The 16,451-nt window shown below is 31.7% G+C and overlaps 1 protein-coding gene across 2 annotated transcripts in view; it reads right to left on the reverse strand.

The window, feature by feature from the left end:
• The window catches only part of LOC143068375 (uncharacterized), a 62,510-nt gene that overhangs the window by 45,448 nt on the left and 611 nt on the right, over positions 1 to 16,451 (reverse strand). For both annotated transcript variants that reach the window (XM_076242379.1, XM_076242380.1), the window contains exons 2-10: positions 13,387 to 13,474; positions 12,404 to 12,496; positions 11,166 to 11,828; positions 10,542 to 10,709; positions 8,091 to 8,179; positions 7,228 to 7,403; positions 2,573 to 3,895; positions 2,170 to 2,402; positions 644 to 1,608 (exon numbers count right to left, since the gene is read on the reverse strand). In XM_076242379.1, the coding sequence (XP_076098494.1) occupies positions 644 to 1,608; positions 2,170 to 2,402; positions 2,573 to 3,895; positions 7,228 to 7,403; positions 8,091 to 8,179; positions 10,542 to 10,709; positions 11,166 to 11,828; positions 12,404 to 12,496; positions 13,387 to 13,474 (3,798 nt within the window). The remainder of the gene's footprint in view (positions 1 to 643; positions 1,609 to 2,169; positions 2,403 to 2,572; positions 3,896 to 7,227; positions 7,404 to 8,090; positions 8,180 to 10,541; positions 10,710 to 11,165; positions 11,829 to 12,403; positions 12,497 to 13,386; positions 13,475 to 16,451) is intronic.

Below are 16,451 nucleotides of genomic sequence, written 5' to 3' on the forward strand. Positions count from 1 at the left end.
GTGTATGTGCTCCTGGCTAAAATGGACTTCATATATTGTCTTAGCAACTATTTTGTTTGTTCTGTCTTGTTGTAAATATTGTACATAATTGTCTTCTCTATACCTATGTATATGGTTTATTGAGAATAATGATATATATGAAAGGCGGTTCGTTTGACAATTTCTGCCAAGTTGATTTATTTTAAGATCTTATTCTGTGCATATTTTAAAACTCCTGAAGAATTTCTCTCTAATTGTTGTAGTTTTTAAGATATAGCATGTAAATACAAAAAACTGTGAAATTTCAAAAAACAAATTGACATTTCAAGAGCAATAATTCCTAAATGGAATGTCCAATTTTTATTATAAAAGTTAATAAACTGTGACCTACACATCATTTTTACCCCTAACTGCTTAGTTTAAGAGATATCAGTTAAAAAGCTTAATTTTTAAATGTTTTATTTTTAGCAACATCTGCTATGATTAATGAACAACCAAGTAGTGCTGTACCCTAATACATCTTTAAAGTAGATACAGAGGGACATCAAGCATTGGTCAAGATAAGTTTGGTAACATTAGGTAAACAGATATATTAACTCTACTGTAATGAGTATCCTATTTCACTAATAAAAAGCTTAATAAATTTATGATACTAAATTGTTACCTCACAAACAAACGATAAAGGCCACCTGGTGGCAAATCATTCTGAAGTACTCCTATTAAGTTCTTCATGGCATTGTGGATAACTGGTTTATCAGAAGAAAATGCATCACCACTTTTTGAGGGAGATACTTTTGGACTACCTCTTGAATTGGGACTTGAAGGAGATGCTCTTGGACTACCTCTTGAATTAGGACTTGAGTATGGACTAGTCTTAGGAGATTTATGTATCTGTCCTTCTAAAGGAAGTTTCCCATATATCTGAAACACGTGTTCAACTTTATCGATGGAAAATTTCAAATCTGTTAGAAGTTTAGCATACATGTTGGCATTTTCAGAATATATTGGAATAGTAGCTGTTTTCAGTAGAGCTTGTATGCTATGTTTATAGAATGTATGAAGAACATTCTTTATGTTAAACTGTTTTTGATGTCCATCAAGATCCAAACCAAGTTGAAGTAAAACTTCAAACTGTTCAGTAATTTCCCATAAATCTTTCAATCGATGTGATACTTTATCTCCTCTCTCTGAATGAGATCTCGTTTTTCTATAATCAGATTTTTCTGAGCCATTGTTTGTTCTCCTTGACCTTATAGCATCAATCATGTTATTGCACATTTCCCATGACCTACATCCTGTGCATAAAAGGTCAAATAATATCATAGATGGACAGTTCTCTTGTTTAAAACATCTGTCTAACTTAGATGTTTGAACAACCTGACATTTTGGATGAGGTATTTTGGGTAATTTTTGGAGAGATAACAGTTCATCTGCAACACTTGATACAGATACAGTAGCTACACCAGCAGCGGCAACAGAACCAAGTGCTTTCAAACTAAGTTTTCCTGGATTGGCTGGTGCTGTCCGTTGTAACCCTAAGTTGAGACTGTGTAACTTTTTAACAGCAGAGGCATAACGTTGAGCAAAACTGACTTCTACAGCTTCTGGCCTATCTTCAAGTTTCATCAACTATAAGATATATAAAAAATTTATAATATAAATCATATTCAAGCACACTGTAATTACTTCAAACCACTTTAAGGATATGATCTACTATTGTAACAATAGCATGAAAAGGCATTAAAACAATATATAGATTTGAGCAGTTTCTTTTTTCCAGAATGTTCAAAGTAAGGCCTTTAAACTAAAATCACTTGGATATCCATCAGCAAAAATCAAGCTTGAATTTCCGTTACTGGTTATCTGTTTTTTTTTTCAGATTGTACTCACTTCACAAATACAGTAATCAGTATTATTTCCTGAAAGCAACAAGGTACTTGTTTCAGTTGACGATTGTGTGATTTTCTGTGGAAGTATGAAACATAATTTAAAACAGCACATTTCCTTCAAACAGAATTATATATTTAAGAAGTTTTAAGTTGATTGCAATGCTCAAGGATTAATGTGAGAATGCTTACCTTAACCAATATCCAATATCCAATATCATAAAAGATCATGACTGAGTATACAAAACTGTTAAGGTACCTAAATCCTTTAATAAAAAGGTCATATAATCTTGAGCAATATTACCTTTGTAACTTGTGATGCCTGGTTATAGTTACATCTTTGCACACACATAATCAGTAAGGTCTCAGGAGATGACAACATAAGGGAGATAATTCCAGCAGGAAATTTGCTTTTAGACAAACTACGACCTCTACTTCTTGACCTTGCTCTCTTAATGATACGTCCACCATCATTACCACTGTCTCCACCTTGTGATTCACTCTCAAATGGGGGTAAAGGACTAGGTGTTTTGTATACTGAAAAAATCCGACAACTAAGCAGTGCATTAAAATTAAAAACAATAATTATTTTCATTTGGCAAAAAATTACAACAAAAATACATAATAGTTTTTCCTTTTTCAATTGATGGAAACATTTAAAATTTATGTTCATAATTAATTGTATATTCATTGAAGTGGTATCTTACATTTTTGACTCCTCTCTGATAATCTTCTTTTTCTTTCTTTTTGTCCAATCAAATCTGTACATATCTCCTCTTCATGTATTCCCATAGAAACCACAATTGGTTCTAGCAGAACTTCACCTGGTTCCCTTGGTATTTTCTCATGACAAACTAACTGATATTTCCAATTAGCTTCATGAATGTAATGTCTTAATGAGCTTATCCTAGTTTGTAAGGATTCCTTAGTAACACTGCACTGTACAATGTTTGTTAATGGTTCCTCTATAGAAACTATGATTTTATTGCAAGTTTGTTTTTTAGAAGACTTTTTTGAAGAACTACTTTTTTCAGAGTATGAGCCTCTAACATGAAACAAAGCTCCTTCCAAATCTAATAATGCATCTTTAAGCATGTCTAGAATATCACGAACCAAATACTCATTGTTCAAAAATCCAACACTGATCAAACCAAGTGAACTATCTGTACTAAATGTACTGTCATTTTCACAAGCACGGTTTTCTAATGTTGGTTCTGTTATTCTATTATTGTACATGCCTTTACTCCTTTTTGAAATTTCAGTTTTGTTTTTGCCCAATTTCTGCAGGTTATCTGAATCTGTAAACCCATTATAATTAGAGGTTATTTTTTTAATCTTATCCACTTTTTTGGGATGTCTTTCCATAAATGGCTCATCATAAGAGCCTGCTAATGAACTTTTAAGCTCATCATTTGTGAGATCAAATACTTTTTTTTCATTTCTTGGGGAAGCAGGCTCTGGTGATGTCAAACTATCTTCAGAAAAAGTACTAATGCGAGAATTCTCTTCTGCATTATTTCTCCTATAATCATCTTCCTTAAAGTCTTCGTCACTATCAAATTCTTCATAAAAAGCTGATTCCTGAATACATTCATGATTAACAAACAAAAGAGAATAAATATCTTCTATAATTTCTACTCTGTAGGTAAGAGGTTGAAGTTTTGAGAGGTATTCACAAGCTGATTTTAATTTTTCAAAAACATTTTTTGTATAAATATTCTGAAAATTTGATTTGATGAATTCACTTGATGTTTTAGACTGAACACTACTGGCATCAGAATTAGAAAGTATACTGTGACTGCGATAGTCTTTTCTCTGAATAGGATTGGTCATTTTACCATCTGAATAATCAATACAGAAATAAACTGCATCCATCACATTCTTCACAGCACAGTAACCGCTAAATATAGATATATCTCTCCAACGCTCAATGTTTATATCTAATGACTGGTCCGTCTCTTTATCAGTAGTTTTTTCCTCTTTGTCCTCTGCAAAGGTCACAGCTTTCACCCTTGATCTTGTTCCTCCACCTTTAAATATAAAAAAAAAACTAGAGGCTCTAAAGAGCCTGTGTCGCTCACCTTGGTCTATGTGCATATTAAACAAAGGACACAGATGGATTCATGACCAAATTGTGTTTTGGTGATGGTGATGTGTTTGTAGATCTTACTTTTACTGAACATTCTTGCTACTTACAATTTTCATCTATTTATATAGACTTGGCCCTTTAAATACAGAGGAAAGTATTTTGAAAAAATTTACAAAAATTTACCAAATTATTGAAAATTGTTAAAAATTAACTATAAAGGGCAATAACTCCTTCAGGGGTCAACTGACCATTGTGGTCATGTTGACTTATTATTAGATCTTACTTTGCTGAACATTATTGCTGTTTACAGTTTGTCTCTATCTATAATAGTATTCTTGATAATAACCAAAATCAAAAATTTCTTTAAAAATCACCAACCAGTTGTCCAATTCATCTGAAAATTATTTCACAGATAGATATTGACTTGATAAACAAATTAATCTTGTCAGATTTGCTATAAATGCTTTGGTTTCAGAGTTATCAAGCCAAAATGTACATTTAACCCCTATGTTCTATTTTTAGCCATGATGGCAATCTTGAATGGTTGTTTTGGTCACCGTGCACATTTTTTAAACTAGATACCCTAATAATGATTGTGGATAAATTTGGTTAAATTTGACTCAATAGTTTCAGAGAAATAGATTTTTGTAAAAGAAAAATTGGTAAAAAATGACTATAAAGGGCAATAACTCCTTCAGGGGTCAACTGACCATTTTGGTCATGTTGACTATTTGTAGATCTTACTTTGCTGAACATTATTGTTGTTAACAGTTTATCTCTATCTATAATAATATTCAAGATAATAACCAAAAACAGCAAAATTTCCAATTCAGGGGCAGAAACCCAACAACTGGTTGTCCGATACAACTGAAAATTTCAGGGCAGATAGGGTTTGACCTGATAAACAATTTTATCCCATGAGGGATTTGCTCTAAATGCTTTGGTTTCAGAGTTATAAGCCAAAATCTACATTTTACCCCTATGTACTATTTTTAGCTATGGCGGCCATCTTGGTTGGTTGGCCGGGTCACCGAACACATTTTTTAAACTAGATACCCCAATGATGATTGTGGCCAAGTTTGGTTAAATTTGGCCCAGTAGTTTCAGAGGAAAAAATTTTTGTAAAAGTTAACGATGAGGACGATGACGGGCCAGGTGAGATAAAAAATGAGTATTGATACTGTAAATCAAAGAATTAGGTAGGCTTTGGGGCTAAATTTGGCTTAAGGAGGTTCGCGGGTATAAGATTTTTAGAAAAAAATTAAACATTAATTTTTCATTACAGATTTTATTTATTACCTTAAGTAGTTGTTACTTTATCATGTGGTACAAAAATCATTCCAAAAAATCAATTCGTGTTGTCCCCAGCAGACTTTTAAAATGTAGATATCACTTAAAAAGCTCCAAATTATCTCCCTTTGGTGCAAAAAATGCCATTTTTTGGCAATAAAATTAAAATATCTTTTTTAACTCATCGGTGACCTATATTTTTTATTGTTGTTTTCGAATAAGCTGTACATAAACTAAATAATTGTAAAATTTTAGTGATTTCTGTAATTTAGTTCTTTTTTTATTTCGATATTACCCTTATTTCTCCTATTAGTTCAACAGAAAAAAAGGACATTAACAAAAATGTATGCTTCTTTCGAAAGCAGATTGTGAGCGTAAATGAACGGTGACCCCATTTTTTTATTTCATTTTTCTATTAAGTATAAGATAAAATTCATTTATAGAAAAATATAGAGAAATCCTATATTAAATAAAAAAAATCATTTAGACCCGCGAGCCCCCTTAAAATCAAATATATCTCAAACTATCTCAGATGTTCAGAGCTACGTGTATATGCTACATGAACTTTGATGGAATAGTACTTTGATAAAAATATATCCTTTTCATAAGTTATATAGCTGTTAGTAGGTAGAAAAGGACAGAGCAAAGTCTTGACTATTTGATTTGTACATGCTTAGAAATAATATAAAGTACAACTTTTGCCTGGAAGATTTTAAACAGTACAAAGTCTATAACATATTTGTGTATTGACAATTTTTTTAAGCTAGACACTTTCATTATATGTTAATTAAGCCAGTATGTTCTTACAATTACCCCATTTTTGCAAAAAATTGACAAATCTCACTTATGACATCACTTTATAGAAGTCACAGTCAAATTGAGCCAGCAAGTCTCTGTGGTTTTTATTCCCATTTTCTGAAAAAGCTTTTTTTCTAATGCTTAACCATTGTGAGTAAAAATGAAAAATGCAAATATTTTAAAATGTTGATTTTCTCATATGAACAAACAGTATTTTACTAAAATGTTACTAACATTTCATTTTATATTCAGTTTATATTCTTCATTTTAAATGGAAAGGTAAAAATTGCACCACTTGTTTGGTTTTAATTTCATTAATCATCTGAAGACTTCTATTCAATGTTTACAATTTCTAAACTGGTCCAAGCTTTTTTTTTTGGAACTTCATTTGACAGTAATTTCATCTAAGGTAGCTATACACAGTTAGGAGTTCAGTTTTGCATTTTGGCCCAGGTGGATTTTTCAAATAAGAAAGTTATTGTGTAATAAAATTCATTTTTAGACAGCTGAGTACTAATTTAGCATTCAAAGAGGGTTTATAAAATCATCAAGATGATTTTTTACATGTTTTATTGGCTATTTTCTGTTTGACTCTCCGTATTTTCATAGCTAGACCAGCCATCAGTCCAGAAATTAATGTAATGTTTACAAACACTTTTTTTCTACACGAAGTTTTTGACACAATTTTAAACAAAAAATGAGATGAAAGATATATGATTTTCATTGGATTCACTGAAAGATATATGTAAAGCTTCAGAAAAGGTATTACTTCAAGCGATTGAAATTCTACTTTTAGTCAAATTTAGGGGAAATATGTGACATCTTTCCCCCCTTTTTGCAAGATTTTAGTGCAAATAAATGCAGATTGTTGCCATGGATACACCCAAAAGAAACTATATTTTACCATTTTATATACTGGATATAAAATCTATGGAAGATTCTGATTACATACATATGAACATACATGACACAAATAGTAAGCTTAATATTGCAAGAAAGCAATGAAAAGGGGAGGGCAAATTTTAATATTTTTTCCTAACTGTTTATTGCTACCTAAATATAATTCAATGAAATACAAGAATATTTAGTTCAACAATGTAGTTAATCTGTGATTCTTAATTCTTAATTCTTTAAGCCAAATAATTCAGATACTTTTATATATATTGAACAAATTTCATATCTTACTATTATCATTTTCTAATGGACTTTTCTGGAGAATGTCTAAGACTTCCTGCTGATTTAGAGAGGCAATTCTTGTAGACTGATGAAGTACATACAAGACAGAATGGTTTTCTAACCCTGTAAACATGTCTGCTGCTCTCTGGTGCTGATTTGTTAAAGAAACTTCTGCCACAAGTGGTCTGAATAAAAATTAAAATATTATAAAACCTTATTTAGTTGATATTTAAAGTAAAATAATACTTGTATTGTTCTAATGCTTTCATAATTTGTTTTGTAGGCATTAATTACTGTAAATTCAATAATTATCATGATTATTGTGTGCATTAATTATTGCGATTTTTCAAGAATGGACAAAAATACAAGTTAAATTATTGCGATTTCCAAAAAAACTGCATTCAGATCTATGTTTCAGTTATCAGAACGTGAGTTCTTATTATTGCAACCCATCCAGTCGCATTATTCGCAATAATAAAAACATGACAATAATTTCTGAATTTACAGTACTTAAGTTTGTCTTTACATTCATGAATATATATACAATGGTTAAATGTTTGGGATTTGTGTGAATCAAAATGTTTGATCAGGGATGTTATCTTTGTAAAGCCAATTCATTTGGCACTGAAAACAGGATTTATATTGGAATATGATGTGAAGGAATATTTAACTCCTGAGTTAATCAGCCATTTGCTAAATCAATAATCACTGAAAGCCTACAGAACTACTATGTTTAATTAGTCAATTGTAATATACTGCTCTATCTGAATCAAATAGATCCAAAATATCTGAAAAGGGCTCAATGAGATAAGAGGTGATAAATGTGACAGGGTTAGCATTATTTATCAAAATAAATAAAATTTTAAACATACTTTGTTTTATCCAGACACCATTGTATTAGATCAATTTGATAAGCAAGTTTACTACATCCTGTCTGTAATGCTGGATGAAAGCAGGAGGACTGAAAACATAAACCAACAGAAATTAACTTCATAACAAACAAGTGAAACTGCGAGCTACTGCTCACTGATGATACCCCCGCCACAAGTGGATAATTTTAATAGTGTAAAAATACACAAGTGTTCGGTAAACAGGAAGTTGTTGAGTGATGAATCTGAAAACACATTACACTGTATAGCTGACTTGTATAAATCCTGAAACCAAATTTCAGAAATCCTTGTATAGTAATTCCTGAGAAAAATGTGACGAAAATTTTCAACTTGGCTATCATATGTCAAATCATACAAGTGTTCGGTAAACAGGAAGTTGTCGAGTGATGAATCTGAAAACGCATCACACAGTATTGCAGACTTATATAAACCCTGAAACCAAATTTCAGAAATCCTTGTATTGTAGTTCCTGAGAAAAATGTGACAAAAATTTTCAACTTGGTTATCATGTTTAAAATAATACAAGTGTTCGGTAAACAGGAAGTTGTCAAGTGATGAATCTGAAAACGCATCACACGGTATAGCTGACTCATATCAAGTCTGAAACCAAATATCAGAAATCCTGGTAGTGCAGTTCCTGAGAAAAATGTGACGAAAATTTTCAACTTGGCTATCATGTGTAAAATCATACAAGTGTTCGGTAAACAGGAAGTTGTCGAGTGATCAATCTGAAAACGCATCACACGGTATAGCTGACTTAGATAAACCCTGAAACCAAATTTCAGAAATCCTTGTATTGTAGTTCCTGAGAAAAATGCGACGAAAAATATTCATGGGACGGACGGACTGACGGAAGGGCGGACTGACTGAAGGACAGACAGAGGTAAAAAAATATACCCCCCCTTTTTTAAAGCGGGGGTATAATAATCTTCCAATTCAGCTAGATAATGACTTATATATCTTAACAGCATTTCATAAAAATTTGAGTTTGATTATTTAAGAAATAATTCAGGGGGGCTTGAATATATCGTGATTTTACCACGGGTTGGCCCTTTATGACAAATATTTTACCCTGAGTGATAACGAGGGGTAAAATATCAGCATTAAGGGCCAACCCGTGGTAAAATCACGATATATTCAAGCCCCATGAATTATTTTGATTCTAATAGGACACATACGGCAATTGTTTTGAATCGAAGCGCTCTAGGTGAAGGAATTATTGGCCGTTCCCATAAATAAACGCACTATCAAATTGACGTAAAAGAACGGAGCAAACTGATAATGTGACATGCTTTAACTATTTACAATAACGTATTCAAATAGGTTTGGATGATTGTATATGATAACTTAACTAATTTGTCTTATATGTATACAAACAATGGCTTATATAACACATTTTAACATCGTTTGTTTGCGTTTCCTTGTTGTGATGATTTTCGGTGTCACAAGTGTGTATTTTCTTGTAAAATGCTTATATTCTGACGTCATCGTTCTATGACATCGGGTAGCTCATTCATAAACAAGAGGCTGTCACAACGACATCAAACCAGATTTATTAACATTTATTTGTGTCCTGGCAATATCACAAGAACCATAACTGATGAATGCTAAAAGTGAAAATCGTCAATATCAAATTTGACCTCCATTTTGTAGTCAGTATCAACATATTAAAATTTGAAAAGCTTAGATTGAATGGTTCATTAGTAAATGCAACAACGTGAATGGAAACGCCATTTTACGATCTTTCAAGAACCATAACTCCTGAACGGTAAAAGTCAAAATCGTCATTATTGAACTTGACCTCTATTTTGTCATCAGTAACAACATATATAATTTCAAAAGCTTTGGTTGAATGGTTTATGAGAAAATGAACGGACACGACTGGTATCACCATTTTTCAATCTTTCAAGAACCATAACTCCTGAACGGTACAAGTCAAAATCGTCATTATTGAACTTGACCTCCATTTTGTCATCAGTAACAATATATTAAAATTTGGGAAGCTTTGGTAGAACAGTTCATGCGTAAATGCACGGACACGACTGAAAACTCCATTTTTCAATCTTTCAAGAACCATAACTCCTGAACGGTAAAAGTCAACATTATTGAACTTGACCTTCATTTAGTTGTCAGTAACAACATATTAAAATTTTAAAAGATTTGGTTAAAAGGTTCATGAGTTAATGCACGGACAACATTTGATTGAAACCCGCCCACCCGCCCGCCGTACATCCCCAAATCAACCGACATTTTTGTCACAAAAATCCGGTTAAAAAGCATATGACGTGGGAGTACAATTGGAACTGCCCAAGCAATATATTCATATTTTACCACAGGTGTGTACTCAAAGCATTTGAAGGAAGTGATGTTAGAATTTACAATAGACTGGCACCAATTCCTCAAAAAGAATTCTTATTTTTGAACAATCATTACCTCTTCACTCCACAATGCATCAAGCAGTTGTTTAGCAGTTTGGCAAGAATGGCAATATGACCAACCATGCAGGAGTAAAAATGGCTTCAGGGGCTGAAATTCTGCTGGTTCTAATAACATTCTCAATAATTTAAACTGGCCTGTCTTTATCAAAGCTATAGAAGTATCCTGAAATGTATTCAAACAAAATCAAATCAATTGAAGGTTGATTAAAGCCTTATGTATTCTTAAGTATTGAAGCACAGTGTATGTTAGATAGAACAAAAAAAGTTATATTGTTAATATACTTTTATGAATAAGTATTTTACAAATGTCTAAAACTTAAATATGTCAAGAGTAGTTTATCTTTAAAATTGGATAATTAAATAAATTGATGAAAAGATCTTCTTTTAATAAACGTGCAAAATATCCTTTGGAAAACACTGAGCACAATATCTGACCAAGCAAAAGATTGTCATGTTGTATTGAATGTAAGATACATACTATCAAAATAAATTGTTATGTTGATAAAATGCAGCCATTATTTCATTTAAGACACTCAAAAATTGATATTGTCTTTCGTGTTATGAATTTTCATCTACACTTTATCTTTTCATAATTATAAAATGCATAAATTACACATACCACAACTATTTTTAAAAAATGTTGCTGTTTCTTTACACACATAAGGAATAACAATCTCATCTGCTGTTTCTTTTCTCTCTGGTTTACTACTGTTAACAGACATTTTTGTTCTTCAGAAAGTTCATCTCCCTGGTAACTAGCAGTTGTTAAAAAGTATTTTAGTTCAAGGTCATATTCCACCTTGCAAAACTCCTCCACTAAATATGTATTTTCTCTACCAATGATCACAGATAAAACTTTATGTCTGTCTATTAGATGGTCATATGTTACAGACAGTTCATAGATTCTAGCAAAGAGCTCTCTAATGGGGAGATAGTTCTGGTACTGCTTACCTTCAGGGTTATATAAAGAGATAATTTTGTACACTTTTTCTACTTTTTCAATATTTTCCTGTTGATTTTTCTGCTGAGAATTAGAAATCTTATCCAAAAGTATGTTAACTGCTTTAATGTATAACCCCTGAAGGTTTTCATTGTTTTTCTTGTATTGTGAATGCTTTGAACAAGCATATATTGAACATATGACAGAATGACCTAATAACGGGTTTTCCAAAAGTTTGTCTCTGAGAAATTTTAATAAATCTGTAGTCAGTGATACTGGCTGGTCTGTTGATTCATCATCATAATATGTTTTAGACACAGCTCTCTGGTAAAGATACAAGTCCTGGAAAAACATTAAATTATATTGCAATAGATATTAGCATGATAATAATAATATTTTGGTTAAATATACTGGTTTATTTAAGAGGGATAAAAAAGAATACTATCAACATAAAGAATCTAACACTCATGGTATATGGAACCATCAAGCTAGGAAGGTGAATAATTAATATATAGTACCATTAATCTGCAATCTGCACCTTATCACTAAATGAACACAACTCTAAGATATAAGCTAGCAACCAATGATGAAGTTTGGGGCAGTCACATTTAAAAAAGGAAGGTTTAAATTAGATTTTAGCAGAACTCAAGCTAACTGTTACTCAAGTGCTATTTTTTCCATAGAAATGGCTTTTCATTCATTTAAAAAAATACATGCAGGCTTTATTTTAATCTTACCTTTATAATTTGTTCTGATGCATCTACACAAGCTTCCACTAGCAGGCACATTAAAATTAGGAATGTTAAACTAGATTTTAGAAGAACTCAAGCTAAATGCTACTTAAGTTCTATTTTTTCCATAGAAATGGCTTTTCATTCATTTAAAAAAAATACATGCAGGCTTTATTTTAATCTTACTTTTATAATTTGTTCTGATGCATCTACACAGGCTTCCAATAGAAGGATCCGAAATTCACATGATTTTTCTAGCAGAACATTGTCTTTTTCCTCCTGAAAATTATTCAATTGTTTAGTATGGAAATGTCAGTTTGGTTTTTTTTTTAACAATTTTACAGACATGAACGTTTAATCTTATTAAGAAAAGAAATAAATTCTGTGCAGTTAAGACACTTTACCATCTAGGTAATACATAAAACTCTATTTCATTGGTTTACACAATCATCACATATAAATTAATAACACATCTTAAAGTATCACAGTTTGTGTTTGTATAAATCCTTCAAAATAATTTTCATTCATATCATTATCGTATTATTGTACATTTCCCCCCTCTTTTCATTTTAATTAAAGTTCCAATAGACATTTCAATATTTCTGACAGAAAAAGATCTTTTACACAATTGAAAGACACATATATTTTGTTAAGCAATGTATTAGAATGGATAATACTGCACAATACCTAAAGCTTTGTAGGTGTAAAATCTTGATTTTCCTGATTCAAACCCCTGATTACCATGATTACCTTCTGTGTGTCCCATTAACATCAAAAATGAATACCAAATGTGCTATGCAAAACAGCTTAACTACACAAACTATTAAATTGTGATACAAGTGCCAGCATTGCCATAAATATGCAGATTGTATTTGTGCCAAACAAAAACCAAACAAAAACAAACCCTCTGTTAGGATATATGTATTATGAAATAAAACAATGTTAGAAATGGCTTTACAGGTAATAAGTTGTGAGGTAAAGAAATTAATGTTAAAGACATTTAAGATTTTATGGTTTTTGGCACAGAAAAAAAGAAACCATTTCAATGATTGTGGGAAGCACAGAGGCTACACCATGTGTAGGTTGGTTAATTTTATTTTATTTTCAATATCAAGATCTATGATCAATATTTGTATATATAGTTTTATTAATCTTTTAAGTATCAATACCTTTTCTTTGTCTTCCAGTAACAGTTTATATTCCTGAAGACACAACCAGGACAATTGATGACTAGATCCAATATCATGATTTGCAATGCTGGAAAGAAAGAAAAAAGACATGTTACAAAAGGCAGCAAACTTTTTATATGATAAAGATATTTACCTTTTCAAGATTTCAATTGTATGATATGGCAATTGATAGAACAGTTAAGAGATCTTTAAATATTGGATGGATGGATGAGCCAAGAATATCACGAAATGTTTGGAAGTACCAATACGGTGTTTATCAACAGAACAGCAATATCATTGTTGTTCTGTATCTTGACAGTTGTTGAAAGAACTACAATGATCAAATGTAGGGCAAAAACTTACAGCAAGATAAAAAAATAAATTAATGAACTAATGTAAGGGGCATACTGAATCAATCTGTTGTTCTTCAGATTCCTTCTTTGAGTAACAAAAAAAAATCTCTCCAAACTTTAGTTTTTCATAGGCAAATGATTTTTTTCTTCTAGTGAACATCAATATTTGAAAACAAATTTGAAGGAAACATTGAATTGAAAATAAAATTGAGAATGGAAATGGGGAAGGTGTTATTAAAAGAGACAAAAACCCGGCCAAAGAGCTCAGATAAAAGCCAAAGGCCATCAATGGGTCTTCAATGCAGCGAGAAAATCCTGCACCCTAAGGCGTGCTTCAGCTTTGTATTAGGGCATACACTGCACCTTCATCCTGAGAAACATTTCAATGAAATCCTTAGAATAAGGGAACATGCACAAATTTCGTAATATTTGAAGAAAGTTGCAAACATATGAGTAGCTAAGACATTGTAAGAGGTGTTGAAAAGTCAAAGCATTGCTGGTTACTACATAAGTTTCCAGTCCCTTCAAGATCATGTATTAGTCCAAGAAACAAGTCTGTTTATTTTCATTATCAATTAAAGATATATTGTCTTCGGAAGCAAATAAATAAAAAAAAGTTTAAATTTTCAAATTGTTTGACAAAATAACCATACATCATCATGATCATGTACACAAATTTGCATTAAACATAAAAATCCCATATATGTTTTTAAACATTGTTAATTGAAATTATCACACTTGCTGTAATTCCATAGTTACGGTGCAGTCCGGTGTATCCGCGCACCTAAGACTTATGACTTCACTTCATTCAACTTATAAAACCAATAATTGGATAATATTGTGTGAACACATTCATAAAATACTTTTATTTCATAAAATCATCTGTTTGTATGGTTTCCCCCACAAGATTTTGTGTAATGTGTGTCCAAATTTAGGGAAACCCCTGTTCTGAGAGTTCTTCAAATATCTGGTGATTTCGTGCATGCCTTCCAAAAATAGCTTATTTTGAATAAAGGAAATATTTTCTTCTCTGAAATATATCTAAATTTGAAATAAGCACACTACCAAGGATGCAGAGCAAAAATTATTTCAATCTTATATAAATTTGACTTAAATAAAACAAATTTTATCTGATGATGTAATTTTTCAATGGAAATGGCCAATTATTGTAAAACACAGGATTGCAGTTATTATTTAACTCTTGAACTTATCAATTTTATTCTTTTTTTATCCCTTCGGAAGGCTTAAACAATAACAAGAACGATTTTACTTGTGTTACTTTTTTGATATGACGAAATCAGCTAATGAGCGGTAGTATCACCGGCAGCGCAGACACCGAGGACTCAACTGTAATTGATTTCATTATGGGCAAATAATGTCACATACAACTTATCAAAAATTTTGGTCTAACAGGCCCAATAGAAAAGGGAAACAGACCATTGGTGCAGAATGTACAAAGGGCAAATATGCAACTTGAAAGAACAGGTTTGTCCCTCATTTTATACAACTTTCAAATTCATGCATTTTATCATACATTCCCACACTGCTTAGGGGACGACCATTTGATATTCTGGGGGGGCCAGGAGGATTTGTTTTGAATCGGTTATTTATTTTTGTAAACTATGAGGACATGTTATCTATTTTCTGCACTATTGAAGCAAGATTTTTCATTTTCATTAAAGCAAGGGACTGATTATTTATTTTCACAACTATATTTATAATATTCGAAAACATACAATTTTTAAATTATTTGTTTATAATAATACATGTATAGTTAAGTCATCATGTACCATTTAATCAGAATCAATCATCATCCTCTGCAGAAATGAATCTTCTAAGTTCTATATTGCCAACTGCATTTACATGTATTGATTCCAGACACTATATTAAAGATAGATTTATCTAGCCTATTTTAAAAGTATTGGCAAAACCTGGTACGCCGAGCGGAGCGAGGAAATTTTTTTTTTAAAGGGTTTTGGAGCCACTGAAGGCACAAGAAGCTTTAGAAGAAATGCTGCAAAATCATGCTTTCTGGGTGTTCCCCAGACCCTTTCTTATTTTTGGTCTCAAAGCAAAATGTATACATTCAGTGTAAGACTTAAGTTTTTAGGACAAAATCAGGGGCTACGTCTTAGGGAGAACAGAACTTGCTACTTATAAGGCACTCGACGTGAAAACAATTTGATATGGAGACAAGCGTTTGGTTTTGAAATTTTCTTCATGAGGCATTTGCCTCAATGTAGTTACGGCCCTGTTAAATAAAAGTGAGGTAAGTGTTGCTGACCGTGCGAGGGCTGTATAGCCAGTCAAGGTCGTTAAACACCACCATATATATGAGAAAACATACCTCAAGTTAAAGGAAGCCAATTTACAGACATTTCAAGTATATTTAAATAATATTGTCGTGAATATAGGCCAAGAGACTTTAGATATACTTTTATTATTAAAGAATTTGGGCAGTGTTTGCTGAAGGCAATTTTTTTGTTGAAAAAGATGAATTTATGAAGAATCTGGAGCCATCTCATACTTTCGATTAGACCTGCTGAGTTATTTATTTTCAATACATTGCAAGTCAGGTAATTTATTTTCAAACTAACACAGAACAAACCATTTATTTTTGTGATTATCAAGGCTGAGTTATTTATTTTCAAAATCCTCCTGCCCCCCCCCCCCCCCCAAGAATATCAAATGGTTGTCCCCTTATGTTATCAC

Source organism: Mytilus galloprovincialis, chromosome 3, assembly GCF_965363235.1.
Source record: "Mytilus galloprovincialis chromosome 3, xbMytGall1.hap1.1, whole genome shotgun sequence".
NCBI classification, from domain to species: Eukaryota; Metazoa; Mollusca; class Bivalvia; order Mytilida; family Mytilidae; genus Mytilus; species Mytilus galloprovincialis.